The 14,742-nt window shown below is 41.9% G+C and overlaps 1 protein-coding gene across 50 annotated transcripts in view; it reads right to left on the reverse strand.

Moving 5' to 3' along the window:
- Positions 1 to 1,417: 1,417 nt before the first annotated feature.
- The window catches only part of RIMS2 (regulating synaptic membrane exocytosis 2), a 547,885-nt gene continuing 534,560 nt past the window's right edge, over positions 1,418 to 14,742 (reverse strand). For all 50 annotated transcript variants that reach the window (XM_055125211.1, XM_055125201.1, XM_055125204.1 and 47 more), the window contains 5 exons: positions 10,964 to 11,105; positions 8,342 to 8,454; positions 7,923 to 8,024; positions 4,729 to 4,868; positions 1,418 to 4,328 (listed from right to left, as the gene is read on the reverse strand). In XM_055125211.1, the coding sequence (XP_054981186.1) occupies positions 4,110 to 4,328; positions 4,729 to 4,868; positions 7,923 to 8,024; positions 8,342 to 8,454; positions 10,964 to 11,105 (716 nt within the window). In that variant the 3' untranslated portion in view covers positions 1,418 to 4,109. The remainder of the gene's footprint in view (positions 4,329 to 4,728; positions 4,869 to 7,922; positions 8,025 to 8,341; positions 8,455 to 10,963; positions 11,106 to 14,742) is intronic.

Genomic DNA, 14,742 nt, shown 5'->3' on the forward strand with positions numbered 1-14,742 from the left:
AGAGCAAGAAGCCAAAGAGATAGTACAGTGAGTAGGGCACTTACCTTGATCTAGGTTCGGTCCCTGGCACCCTATATGGTCCTCTAAGCACTGCCAGGAGTGATCCTTGAGAGCAGGACCAGGAGTGATTCCTGAGCACTGAGCCAGGCCCCTGAGCACCAAACCGTCGCTCCCCTCTGGAATGATTTAGGGCCAGGAGGACTCCCAGTGGAACCCTGCTGAGGTGTTTTCTCCCAGAGTGAGGCATTGCCCTGGGACAGGAGGAAATCCTCTCACTCACATGCTCTAAACTGGTTGCTGGACAAGGGTTGGTGTGTCTGTCACCACACTTGTGACCCCAGTTGAACGTTGAACATGCTACTCTGCTCCATGGAAGGCAGATCTGATACTGGGTGGAAGTGCCTGGAGTTACGTCAGCCGCTGCTCTGGCCATCTTCACCCAGGGAGTGGCAGACCTGGGCATGGTTCTCAGTGACTCAAGGATCAGCACAGGCTACATCACCTCAGCCGCCTCACGCATCCTGCTCACAAAGCCTGAGGCGCGGACAGAGTTCTTCAGTCAGACCAACCACCTGTTTTACAAGCAGCCACTTTCCTTTTTTATTTTATTTTATTCTTTTAAAAAATTGTATTGAATCACCGTGAGATAGTTACAAGATTTCATGTTTGGGTTATAATCACATAGTGATCAAACGCCCATCCCTCCACCAATGCACATTTCCTACCATCAATATCCCCGATATGCCCCCCCCCTTTCCCACCCTCCCCCTGCCTCCATGGCAGACAATATTCCCCATACTCTCTCTCTACTTTTGGGCATCATGGCTTGCAACACAGACACTGAGAGGCCATCATGTTTGGTCCATTATCTACTTTCGGCATGCATCTTCCATCCTGACTGATTCCTCCAGCCGTCATTTTCTTAGTGATCCCTTCTCTATTCCATATGCCTTCTCCCCTCCGCTCATGAAGCAGTCTTCCAGCTATGGGGCAATCCCCCTGGCCCTTGTATATACTGTCCTTGGGTGTCAGCCTCATGTGTTGTTATTCTATACTCCACAAATGATGCAGTCCTTCTATGTCTGTCCCTCTCTTTCTGACTCATTTCACTTAGCATGATGCTCTCCATGTCTATCCACTTATAAGCAAATTTCATGACTTCATCTCTCCTAACAGCTACAAGCAGCCACTTTCAATGATGAGCAGAAAACCTTTGACCTTTGGGAGACAGGCCCTCCTAACAGATCCCTCCCGAGACCCACAGTCTATTGAGGACATGATGAGGTAGGAAAAGACAGTTTCCTTGTCTTTCGGTGATGTGTGGGTTCAAGGAAGGGAACAAACTACTGCAGGCTTGGGGTAGGGGAAGGAGGTGTGGGGAAGAGAGAAGGCAGAGAAAGTTGGAAATACACACGTGTAAAGAAAATGGTTTATTTAAAGTGTTAAATACCATCACCAGAATGAATTTGATTTACATTAGTTGGTGTTCATTACAGGACTCATCTGCCCTTTCCCCCTCCCCCCCAACTGGAATTCCCTTTACTTTGAAAACATACTATGTACAGGGCAGCAAGGGTCCCTGGAGTATGCTATTTACATGACAAAACCACAGGTGCAGACATGAGAAAATTAAAAAAAAAATAAAACCACACCAACGTTTTAAATAAATACTGTGTAATGACAAGTATGTACAAATATTCCATACAGTCATGTCCTTATTAAAATTAGAAATAATTTATGTAGGAATATGCACAAAAGATGATGTGACAGCATCCTGGTGTCAGGAAAATGGTAAACGTTTCTTCTAAGGGAGAGAGTAGACACTACGGGTCTTTTAAATCAATTATCGCTGGTACACGAGTGTCTAAATGATCCTAACCAAGTTTTATCCGTTCCTGGAACAACTCTACTCGGGCCTGCTAGAGATCTCAGGATGTCGAGACAGTCTCAGTTTATTTCATATTGCACCACATAGAGAGAAGGCATTGTTAATGATACTCATTTGGACTTTTGCACCATTATCAGACATGAGAGTTTTTAATGGTCAGCATTAAGTTTAAAATGGACGAAAAGACAAAAAAAAATTTTGTGCATGGCTTTAACATAAACCAATGGCATGTATGTGGATTTGGAAAGTGACTGCAAGCAAATAAACCACCTAAGGAATTGATAAAAATGAGGTTATCACAGTGCGCTCAAAAGAGTAGAAAAAGTTGGTGGTTATTACATTAACCAGTGACTTTTCCTCTTAATGGGGGAACTTAAAAAAATTTGACCTTGTAGCAACTCCCAGTGGTAATAAAACTGTAAAATCAAAGACAGGGGTGACATTTGGGGATCTGGGTATAAACTTTTGGTGATGACATCAAAGAACTATTAGCAGGCAAATGGACTTTTTTTGAGTCACTTAAAAATTGAAGCTTTAAAATTATTTGTTGCAAATTTATGTTCACTATATTTCCTTAGAAATATAACTCGTGAAAAATTGAATTTTATTGCAGAAAAATCAATTAATAAATAGCCCTGTGTGAAAGAGCTCCAAATCTTTAGCAATGTTTCTATTCAGAATAAATGGAAACTGGCTAAAGAAATTGCTTTCCTCAATTAAAAAAACAAACCTTCTAGAAAGAATACTTGAATCCCCATATGAATAATGCTGGTGTTAAAAAACAAATTTATTATAAACACTACAATGGCCATATGATTTTTGGATTTCCTGTAAACTGAACTTTGAAGTCGAAAATAAAATCACCATGCACTACACAACAGATTGCAAAAGTTCAAATATCTTCCTTATTAAATACATGCTGACTTACTTTAATGAACTCCCAAGTCATGTTGCCAAATCCTTTTCAACATGCTTGAAATTAAGTTCTTCATTCCCCTGCCCCACCTGAAACTAAAAAATTCAGGAGCTTCTACATCTCTGAATCAAAAATGGGGTAGAAGAGAGTATCAGGTCAAAAACTTGTAATTTTTAAATTGAATATTCACTCTGGTAGGGAGAAAGAAAAGCATCAAAGAGGGAAAAGACGAAAAGTGAGCTAGAGAAGATGTCAACAATTTTCACATATTGAACCTTGGAAGATTTTTTTTTATATTTAACATGGAAACAAATCGAATATATTGTACTTATTTGTCACATAAAGAGAATTTTACGTTATCTTCTATAAAGTATTTTTATTTGTAATGTCTGCCAAAACACAGACTCTGGTTAGTTTAAAGAATAAACATGGTGTGTCTTTGTATCACCCTGTTGCATTCTCTCCCCCTTTTAAAACCATGCACTAGTGAAATTTATTTTTTAAAAATAATATAAATTGTTGAAAATGGCTGATTTTTTCTTCTTTTTCTTTCTTTTTTTTTTTTGCAAGGTGCAGCCCCAAGAAAATAATTTAAGTATTCAGCTAATCAGTGTCCATGCAAAAAAAAGTTTCTTTAATTTCATTCAGTACAGTGTAGCCACAGAATTTTGATTTTCAGAGTCCAACACAACTTGGCATGGAGAAGGGTGGGTCCGCTGGAGCTCAGAAGACTGCCACTGGTCCTTGGGCACCTCTTCGCTCCTGGTCCCTGGCCAGAGGCGGGCTCACCCTTAGTCCTGGACCACTTCTGGGGTCTCTTGCTTTTCCCCTGATGAATTTCCTCCCTTGACTTGTAACATGGTTCAAGGGCCATAGAGCTGCATTTCTGTGGCATAACGGGGGTTTGGGGTAGGGGCAGCGGTACGGGAGGGGGCGAGAGCAATGAAGAAAAAGGAACGATAAAAATATAAAGGTGCCATTGAAAAGGGCGTTTGTTGCATGAAACGGACTGATTCTTTGAGATTAATCCATGGCTTCAGATTGGACCAGAACTTGAAGGTGATTGAACTGCAAAGCTGAAAGTGCTTCCTGGCTCTGCTCTTTCCCCTGAGGACCTTCTTTTAGCGCACAATGTGTGCGACTTCCTCTGAGAACACAGGATCGCTCCGTATCCCGAGAAACAGGCTCCGAAGACACGACAGTAAAGCATGCAGTGTTACCAGGGTTTGCGACCTGTGATTTTCTTGGTTTCTTTTTAAATTTTTTTTGTAACGCTGGTTGCTATGACAACAGTTCCAACAGCTGCTATGAACGAGAATAAGAAGGTCCAGTTGAGCTTTCCAGAGATGACTGGGAAGCTCTTCTTGTAAGAGGAGCCAATGTTGGATCGACCAGGGAGGACGGAGGGAAAAGTTTGAACCAGCCGATCACCATGTTGGATAGCTCCAGTTCGTCTAATAGGATCTGGGCCACTCCCATGAAAGATTTGTGATCCATGCGGCCGTAATCTCCCCAGACGATGATCTGTTGGCAGGATGAAAAGGAGGGTAATGTCGGCATAATCATGCACACAAAAATTGTAAACTAAAATAATATTCAGCAAATGCGCTGATATCAACGTGGGATTAGCTAGCTGTATTTAAACCCGAGGATATAACGACTAGAATCCAAAGCTGTGCTGTGTGTTTAGATCACACACTATCTAGGGTGGTTATTATTCCCGTCGATGGGAGTTTGCAACCCTATACTTCACTCAAAGGGAGTGGCAGTGTCTTCTAGCTTTATAGCATTCCCATTGCCTTAAAGCTTCCAATGAATATTCACTATAGGGAGTAGAAAAGAAAGTGGTAAAGAAAGATGCTGGTTATGAAAATACTCTATGAAAATGTAGCATTGGGCAAGGAATGAACAAGTCAGTAAATACCTGTAAAACCTTCCCTTGGGGACTCTCTTCGAAGGATAATAGCTGCTGGTAAAGAGGTTCCAGCGTTTTTCTTGCCACTTTTGTTTTCTTTTTGGCTATGCAGACTCCATTATCTAATAGATACACCTTGACATATGGTGCTTGGGGGAGAAAAACATAAAAAAGAATTAGTATAAGGGCTAAGGTGACATTTTAGGCTGAAAAGTTAGCCATCAAAGTTACTGGTGGGTCTCTCTTTTTCTCCTGGTTTTGGGCGCTACACCTGGATGTTCTCAGGAGTAACCTTTGGGGGACCATTTTCGGTGCCAAGAATTTGAACCAGCGCATACAAGACCACTGTCTTACCCTCTGTTCAATCGCTCTGGCCCTGATATTTCAACTTTATGCCAAAATTATTAGATAAACAACAGACAATTATTTGCCATTTGGGTATCACTGTATCACTGTCATCCTGTTGTTCGTCGATTTACTTGAGAGGGCAACAGTAGCATTTCTATTACACTCAGCCCTGAGATTTTAGCAACCTATTCTTACTCATTTTTCCCTACGATTGGAGGCTCTTTCAGGGTCAGGGGAATGAGATATATCGTTACTGTTTTTGGCATATCAAATACGCCACGGGTAGCTTGCCAGGCTCTGCTGTGTGGGCGGGATACTCTCGGTAGCTTGCTGGGCTCTCCAAGAAGTATGTATTTATCTGTTACTGTATTTGGGATATGAATATGCCACAGGGAGCTTGTCAGGCTCTCCCGAGCGGGCAGTAGACTTTTGGTAGCTTGTCAAGTTCTCCAAGAGGGAGAACTAGGCTATTAGATGTCCATTAGATGGCCATTCGGGTAGGTTCAAGAAATACTGAAATAGCCTCCAAAGTCATTGCCATTTTGCAATCATCCAACTAGTTACTTAGAGTAGAACATGGATGTCCAATGAGGTGAAATGTTCCTGATCTCCAATAATATTTGACAGAAATGTCTTACAAGTCTTTATCAATACTCAAAAAAAATTTCATAAAGGTAATCAAATAATCAAAACCTGGGACAGCCTGATATCCCCCTATTCCCCTTATAACTTGGGGGGGGGTACTCTCTGGGGTTAGGAGAGCAAAGGCAGATGGGTTTGTCATTTGCAGTCTGTGACATGCCTCTCTCGGAGCATGTAGCTTTGTAAGGACCCAGAACCCAGTTGCTCAGGACTGGCTAATGAGTGGAAGCTGTGCAGTGGAGCCCTCCCTCACCTCATGACCCCTCTCCTCACCACTATACTAAAAATTTGCTCAGATGACTTCTCCACATTTTGTATGCCTTTTTTTCCTTTTTTTTTCTTTTTGGGTCACACCCAGCAATGCTCAGGGGTTGCTCCTGGCTCTGCACTCCGGAATTACTCCTGGCGGTGCTCGGGGGACCATATGGGATGCTGGGAATCGAACTTTGGTCAGCCGTGTGCAAGGCAAACACCCTACCCGCTGTGCTAGCACTCCAGTCCCTATATGCTCTTTTTATGATTATGCATGTTCACCAAGTGAACCCCAACTATACATGGCCACCATTTCCCCCCACCTCATAAGTGTTCATGACTTACCCTGGAAAACTGCCAGATATATCTAGACCAGGCCAGACTAGTTAGGCCATGCTATCTACTCCTAGCCAGATACTCACTTCCTTTTCTTGAAGCCTGAGCTACAGCGCTACAGCATGGTTAGACATACTTTGCTGCTGACATATTGCCTCTTTACCAACAAGGCCTCCTTTCCCTTTAATGAAATCCAGCTGTTGGGGTTGGAGTGACAGTACAGTGGGTAGGATGTTTGCCTCGAACACACTTGACCAGGGTTTGATGCCTGGCATCCTATGTGGTCCCCTGAGCCACCCAGGACTGATCTCTGAGCACAGAGCAGGAGTAAGCCCTGAGCACTGCTGTATGTGGTCACCAAACAAACAAACAAACAAACAAGCAAAATCTAGCTGCTCCTCTCATTTTTCTGGGTGATCCATGCTCCAGACTAATGTTTTATTTACCTATACCCACAAATCATTTACTTCTCACTCAAAAGAGTTTGTTTACTGGTGGTGGTGTGTATAAGCCATAGTGGGATTGGATGTAAAGTGCTCAGATTAGCTGAGAGCTAATTATGAATTCTATAGTTGACCTTTATTGAATTCCTTATAAAAGCATTTTCATGCATGTACAAATAATTAGAGTGTTCTTTATAGCACTGTGGTTTGACTAGCTCTAAGATGTTTATGAACACAACTGTTTATAAATCACCACTACAAGACCGTATATTGGATAATCTATGAGAATTTCTTCAAGAGCAAAGGGATTCTAAACTGTAATTCAGTACCAGCGGTGGGGGTGCTGAGGTAAGAAACCGAGGTTCAGAAGGTGTAGTAACTGTGCTAGACATCAGATCCGATGCTCTGCATATCTCTCTACAATGCATATGGAGTCGGTGGTATTTGCCGTGGTTGCAAACGCTTTAGAACATAATGACATTTCAGCCCAAAACAGCTGACATTGTGGCAAGAACTTATAATGGTTCCTGTCCTTATTTACCTGCTACAGAAAATAGAAGTCTTTATAATTAGACGGACTTGCATATATAGGTTTATGCTATTTTGGAGGTCTGTATATATTTTTATTCAAATTCCAGAGCTCTAGGGATTTTGAAAAGTTCTAAACCTCTTTAAAAATTGAAGAATTACAAAATACCAGCCAACAGGTATAACTTATGTATATGTCATATAAAAATGATTTTACTATGGTAAGTTTTTATTATGCAGTGGTTCCTATTATACATGCATATATTAAACAATTTATAAATTCCCAGTAGACCATTCCACTGAATGTTTTCTCAGGATAAATATATAAACTTATATAGAAAACTGATTTACTTATTAATATGCTTATAAAACAAAGATTATTGGGGCCGGAGCAATAGCACAGTGGGTAGGGCGTTTGCCTTGCACGCGGCCGACCCGGGTTCGATCCCCGGCATCCCATATGGTCCCCCAAGCACTGCCAGGAGCAATTCCTGAGTGCAAAGCCAGGAGTAACCCCTGAGCATTGCTGGGTGTGACCCAAAAAGAAAAAAAAAAGATTATCTATAAACAATGATTTTGGCAAATAAAATATAAAGTATTTCACCTAAAAAGATGCAACATGAATAGTGACAAATAAATTTCTTCTGATTTTACCTGGCAGTGTCTTGGAACCTGGTTTTACAACAAGGCCACGGGCCCGAATGATTTCTACCTCCAACTGTCCCTTTTTGTCCATCATTCCCACCTGAATGTCACCTAATAGTATGGGAGGAAAACACATATTTATGTGAAATAAGTGAATGAATCCAAGCCTTTGGTTTAACATCATTTCAACATTTCCTGTAACTTTTCCTAAATTTAAATATATATAGTTTTATCAATACTATTATTAAAAATATGCACAATAAGTTAGACATTTTACTATATATAATGAATTAAGATAAATAATAAAGATTTATTTTCGGTAGTCAAAATCTAAGACATTCCCTGTTGAAAATGTTGCTAAGAAATTCAGAGAATGCAATTTTTAATAATCTAAACAAAAAACAATGCAGCCAAGTGAGAGGACGTACCCATTGCAGGTGTAGCCAGAGTCTGGCGCCCAACTAGCTGAGCAGGGCCAAGGCCATCCAGAAAATCGCTGAATTGACTGTCAGAGGCCAAGCGGACGCCGGGGAAAATAAGGCTGAAAGCAAAAGAACATGGGCTTAAACCTCCGTTTCTTGTTTACTTCAAGGAAGCACAAGTTTCCCTCCAGCTTCATTTCTCAACAGGAGTAGTGGGTATTACTATATCGACTCCAATACTGCTTCAGTTATCACCATTTCTCCCCAGAAACTCCTCAAAGGGGTTGTCTTTCTGTGATCTTTCACTTTCTGGCCTCTCATTGTCTTCTCAAACTTGAATATATTTTTCCTTGCTTTCTTCCTTACTTTATTTTTCTCCCTTGCACCAATTTCTCTGGTCTAGATTGTCTCATAGCTACATTGAAAATCCAACCATTAAACTTCACACTCACCCAACTAAAAGTATTTGTATCATTTGACACTAGGACCTCTCCCTCTTCCTTGACACACATTCTCTACTTAGCTTCCTATGCCCTCTCATCTCTTGGACCCTCTCTCTTGATGCTTGCTCTCAACCTCCTTAGTGGCAAATTTTGCTGCTAAACATAAAGTGCTTGATTCTTCAACCTCTTACCTCTCCTGGACGTCTGAAACCCTTGGCAACTTGCAACTTCATCCACTCTGGGTTTTAAAACCACCATTGCTGATACTGCATCTATCAACATTACTCAACCCTTTTGTAACTGCAAACTGTCACTTGTCCTGCACATCCGTCCATGGAGTGGCATGTGTTCTATAAACCAAGATGGTAGATAGGTGGTCTTCAACCTTTCTACACCTGTGTATGGGTGGATGAAGACCACTGGCATGTACTGCTATCTTGGGCTTGAATGTATCCCTTCAGCCATATCTGAAATATCCAAATCTGAAATTTAATGGCTTCATCTGCGTATCTGCTTAAGGACTCAATAGCTAACGGAAAAGTTACTTGACCCCAGACTGTGAAGCCTGAAACACAAGATCAAACTATTTCTCTAGAGAGTTCCTAGTCATCAATGGCAATTTCATTCTTCTGCCTGTTCAGTCTTAAACTCGTCTTTCCTCCTTTGTAGACTGAATTCTACTCCCCCACCCCCACTTATATATGGAAATCACCCCCTCTCTAGGTGTATTTCAAGAGAGGCACTTTAAATAGTTCTTAAGTATAAATGAAGGCCAGTGGGTAAGGCCCCATCTAATATGACTGGTGCTTTAACAGGAAGAGGAGTTGGGCATGCGCAGGCAGGAAGGGAAGACCCTGTGAGGACACAGGGAGGGGAAGGCCATCTATGGGGCAAGGACAGAGGCAAAGCTTTGGATCTTGGTCTTCAGCCTCCAGAACCGTCACAAAATAGATTTCTGGCCCCTGGTGTTTTGTTAAGGCAGTTGTAGTGACCTCCTCCTCTTTGTCTCTTATCACACACAAGAATTGCCACCATCAGTCTAACCGGCTCTGCTGTCAAAACACCTTTGGAATCTGACCTCACTAATACCACATTTGTGGTCTGGCCACCTTTCTTCTGAATGGTCTCCTGCTGCCATCTCCCCTCGTGACCTCACAGACCCCCCACCCAGAGAGCTATGAATACTGAAATCAGATAACATCAGTTCTCTGCTCAAAATTCTCCAATAGTTTTCACCAGTCTTCAAGTAAAAGCACCATCCTTATAAAGACCCCTGCCCCCAGCCCCAAACTTAATTCCTGATCTGCTTCCCCCTTCAACATCATCCCACTTCCCACTGTTGATGCTGGGTAAATTCCTGCCTCCAGACTTCGTCATTGCTTCTGCCTAGAATGTTCTTCTCTCACATATCCATGTGCCCACTAACTGCCTTTATATTTTCACTCAAATGTATCCATTTTTTCTCTCTACATAAAAATCCAACTGTATCTTCCATCATCTCTTTTTTTTTTTGGTTTAATTTTGCTCTGGAGCACAAGCACTATCCAGCCTACGACAGATCTCACTAATTCTTGTAGTAGGTACTTTGCCATTTTCAACAGCTTCCTCTATGAACATCCTCTACTCATGCACCGACAGAGCTGCGGCTGCTAATCCATATTAATTTGCTGGTGCTCACAGGGCCACACAGTGATTACTCTCCAATGCAGCCAAGGCCAGGCTCACAAACTGTCATGGGGGCATTTCTCTGTTGCTCTCCCACTGAGTGGAATTGCTTGGGACTGCACGGAATACAGTTTGGATTAACAGTCTTGGTTAGGACTCACTTATCAGGTAAGAACTTGAAAAATGGGCATAGTTCCTGGGGATGGCATGAGAGCTTACAATTTTTGTGTAATCTGCATAGAACATTTCCAGCGAGGGCAAACTGGCTAGTGACAGGCATGTCATAGCCTTTTGCCATGAAAGCAAAGCTCCATCTCCAGTCCCAACTTCCATGGCCATTCAGAGGGACAAAAATGGCACTGTGTGCAGGAGAGCATGTGGTCATGTGTGTGTTTTGCCTCAGTGTGCATGCTAAAGCATCATTGCATGTCCGAGCATCCTATGTGTGTGCATCAGAGCATCTGTGCATGCGCCAGAGAAGCCGCTCCCTGGGAAGACCCATCGTGGAGACCTCACTCACTTTCCTTCCGAGCTGTAGCTATTCATGCTGCCGTCTGTTGATTCCCGGCTCGCCTGTCGAGTCATCCAGTTTCTCATTTCCACAGCCAGGCCTGTTTCTGTACTCCTCTGGACAGTGCTCCGGAGCTTCTTACCCCCTGCCTCTGCGGAGACAGAAAACCAAAGAGGTGATGAGAGTCTTGGTGTCACTCTTTGGCCACAGAAATGTCTGCAGATGCTCTGAGGTCCTCGGTTGCAAAGAATCATGCCAACACGCATGGAGAGCGAGGGAAAAGGTTTTTCAAACAATGTCTTGTCGAGCAGGGTGAACATTTTCTACAAAATCTTCCAGCAGCACAAGACGCCATTGTTTTATTTCCATTTAAAAGTGTTCAAGTGGGTAACAAAGGAACAAAAAGATTCAATCTTAGGAAAATAAGCTTTATTTTCATTGTAATATTTAAATACAAGACTAATTTATTCCTTTTTCTTTGTGTCATAGTAAAAGAACTACACCTTCACACTGTTCCCAAAAAACAGGTGGTGAGTAATCCTCAGATTCTGGCTTCCCGCTCACCCAGAAAGCTGCATTTGCAGCGCATTAGCTATGTATTAGACAACAAAGAAAGCTACACACGGAGAGTCCGCTTGATGACACAGTCGAATCTCTTGCTAATGGGAGATTCTCAAAGGCAGTGAAAAACCCAATCAACCCCCAAACGTGCTTCATTTCAGCTCCTGGGTCAATCATACTCTCAAGGCTCCAACAGTGAGCACTGGGAGATTTACTTATGGGAGCCCCTGAGAAGATATGAAAGGAAATGGGGTCCAATATTACATAGATAAGAGGTGAGGGACTTCTCCCTGGAGAGCTTGGGGAGGAAGGCGCCTCACAGAAGGAGTAGGGTTTGAACTGGGGTTGAAAATGACAGACTGGGAGAAGAGTATGTTTGGGGGAGGAAAGAGAAGGAACAAAGGCTCAAGGATGAGGCTGGAGCAATAGCACAGTGGGTAAGGTATTTGCCTTGCACACGGCCAACCCAGGTTTGATTCCCAGCATCCCATATGGTCCCCCAAGCACCACCAGGAGTAATTCCTGAGTGCAGAACCAGGAGTAACCCCCTGAGGAAGGTGCTCAGTACCAAAGCAGACAGAGCAGCAAAGGGTAGGGGCCGGGGAGTAGTGGGGGGAGGGCAAGTCTTAATGGTGTAATGTGACAAGAGTAGTCACTGTCACTGTCATCCCGTTGCTCATCGATTTGTTCAAGCGGGCACCAGTAACGTCTTTCATTGAAAAACTTATTGTTACTGTTTTTGGCATCCACATTATTTGTTGATTCATGAACTATTGATCCACACTGGCCCACACATATCACAATCTCTTCGAGAGACAACTATACGCTAAGCACTTTTTTTTTTTTTTTGCTTTTTGGGTCACACCTGGCAATGCACAGGTGTTACTCCTGGTTCTACACTCAGGAATTACTCCTGGCGGAGCTCGAGGGACCATATGGGATGCTGGGAATTGAACCTGGGTTGGCTGCATGCAAGGCAAATGCCCTTCCCGCTGTGCTAATCGCTCCAACCCCCTGCTAAGCACTTTTTACTGTCTGGTATTAATAATTACATTTGAGATCAATAGATATTTACTGGTATTGTCAGGGACTCACTGAAATCTCTTTCCACCAAGTCTCTCATAACGTTTGCTCATCCTTTGAAACACTGCTTTAAATTTCATCTGTTCTCCACTTTCTGCTTTAACTTACATCACAATTCTTTAAAAAGTGAAATGTAAGACTGATCTCTGTAGCTCAGTTCTGTTGGCTAAGGCTGATTACTTTCGGTAAGTGGTATGATGCACTGTCATTCACTGTGACACAAAGCACCACCTCCCCCACTGAAAAGGGGAAATTTAGAGAGAAGATTGTTCATTAATGACAAAGGAATGATGAAAATTAAATGTGACCAACCAGCTTGCAAGTTTTAACTGAATAAAACTTGATTCAAAATGATTCAAAAATAAGGCAGATCACTTGATTCTAGGACAGCTCGATGAAAGCTGGGGGAAGGATAACCTTAAGGGACAAGTCATCATCCCACGAGTTCTATTTGCCACTCTGGAGACCTGCCTGTCACCACTGTCAGAGAATAAACTTAGTAGCATTGATGTGGAGCAATCATAGATACCTCCCAATAGAAGGTATACAATATCACCTATCAAACGGCTCTGCATAAAATTTTCCAACCTGTTTCTAATCAGACGTTTGGAACTAAGCACTAGTTTCCAAAATACAGAGGATAGAGTAGTGAGATAAATGACACATTCTTGAAAAATCAGACAAACCCACAATATAAATACTATTTGCCAGAACTGGTTTGGTCTCTTAAAGCTAATCACGAAAACAAACAAGTTGGGGGAATTGCTTCTGATTCAAAAATATCACAGAAATGTAACCAGTAAGTATGATGCATTTCATTTTGATTAGCTCTTATTTGAGGAAAACAAGGAATCTGAAAAGCAAACCAAACACTCTAAAAGCAGTTTCCGGTCGGGCAGAGAAAATGTGGGTAGATCTGTTATGAGGTAGGACTAGGAAATTACTTTCTTAGGTAGTGAAATGTATTATAAATATGAGATAGATTTGGAACAATATTAGGCCTGAAATGTTATATTGTCTGTAACTTACTTTGAAAATGCTGTAGCCAAAAGATACGAAGAGCCAAAACACAAAAACAACATATTCAAGAAGGTAAAATACATATTTTTTACCCTAACGTGATGCCAATCATTAGAGTAAATCAACTAAGATGAGAATTAGCAGCGTAACGGAGGAAATTATGATATTCACTGTCTGCTGATGGCATGTAAAAAAATCCAGGTAATATGCTGGGATTTATAAGAGCTCTTTAAAATATGTGCTTTTTATCTGGTTTAGAATCACAAAGATTTTTTTTAAAAGTGATAGCACAGCGAGTAGGGCGTTTGCCTTGCATGTGACCAACACGAGTTTGATTCCTCCGTCCCTCTCAGAGAGCCCGGCAAGCTACGAAGAGTATCCTGCCTGCACGGCAGAGCCTGGCAAGCTCCCCATGGCGTATTCAATATGCCAAAAAACAGTAACAAGTCTCACAGTAGAGACATTACTGGTGCCCACTGGAGCAAATTGATGAACAATAGGACGACAGTGCTACAGTGCTTCTTGTTAAAGAACTGTAATCTACAAAGTTATTGATAATTGAGTTTTAGGCATATAATGTTTCAACACCAGTCCCAGGACCATTGTCAACGTCCCTCTACAAGTTTCCCGATATTTCCCCCCCTTCCTCCTTCCCTGGCCCCACCCCGCCTGCAACTTGACAGGCACACTATGAAAGTCCAGTGGCTGCAGCTTAGATCTCATGCTTTCAGTGTAGAACCACAATGGTTTTGTGTGTGATTATTGTCATAGTGCTCCTTTTTCTACGGGGTAGGAATTTTCTGATGGAAATATGGGAGATGATTTATGGAGACAGGTTGAAGACAGATTGATAGAATGTGAAAACTGACTAGGTTTTAGCCTACCCACAACTTTTGGGTTTTAAGTTAATAAGGCATTATTTTTTAAAATGGTATTCAAGATTACAAGAGTAAACATTACTTAACGCAACCATGTGTATGACATTTAACATTTTTAAAAAATTAGTGAAAAATATTGTTTTCTAATTGTTGATTTTCAATAATTAGAATTTCAGAGAAATAATAATATAGTAGAATTTCAAAGCTCCTTTAAAGATTCAGTGAACCATTGTAGTTTATGACCTC

The sequence above is a fragment of the Sorex araneus genome, chromosome 2 (genome assembly GCF_027595985.1).
Source record: "Sorex araneus isolate mSorAra2 chromosome 2, mSorAra2.pri, whole genome shotgun sequence".
In the NCBI taxonomy this organism is placed as follows: domain Eukaryota; kingdom Metazoa; phylum Chordata; class Mammalia; order Eulipotyphla; family Soricidae; genus Sorex; species Sorex araneus.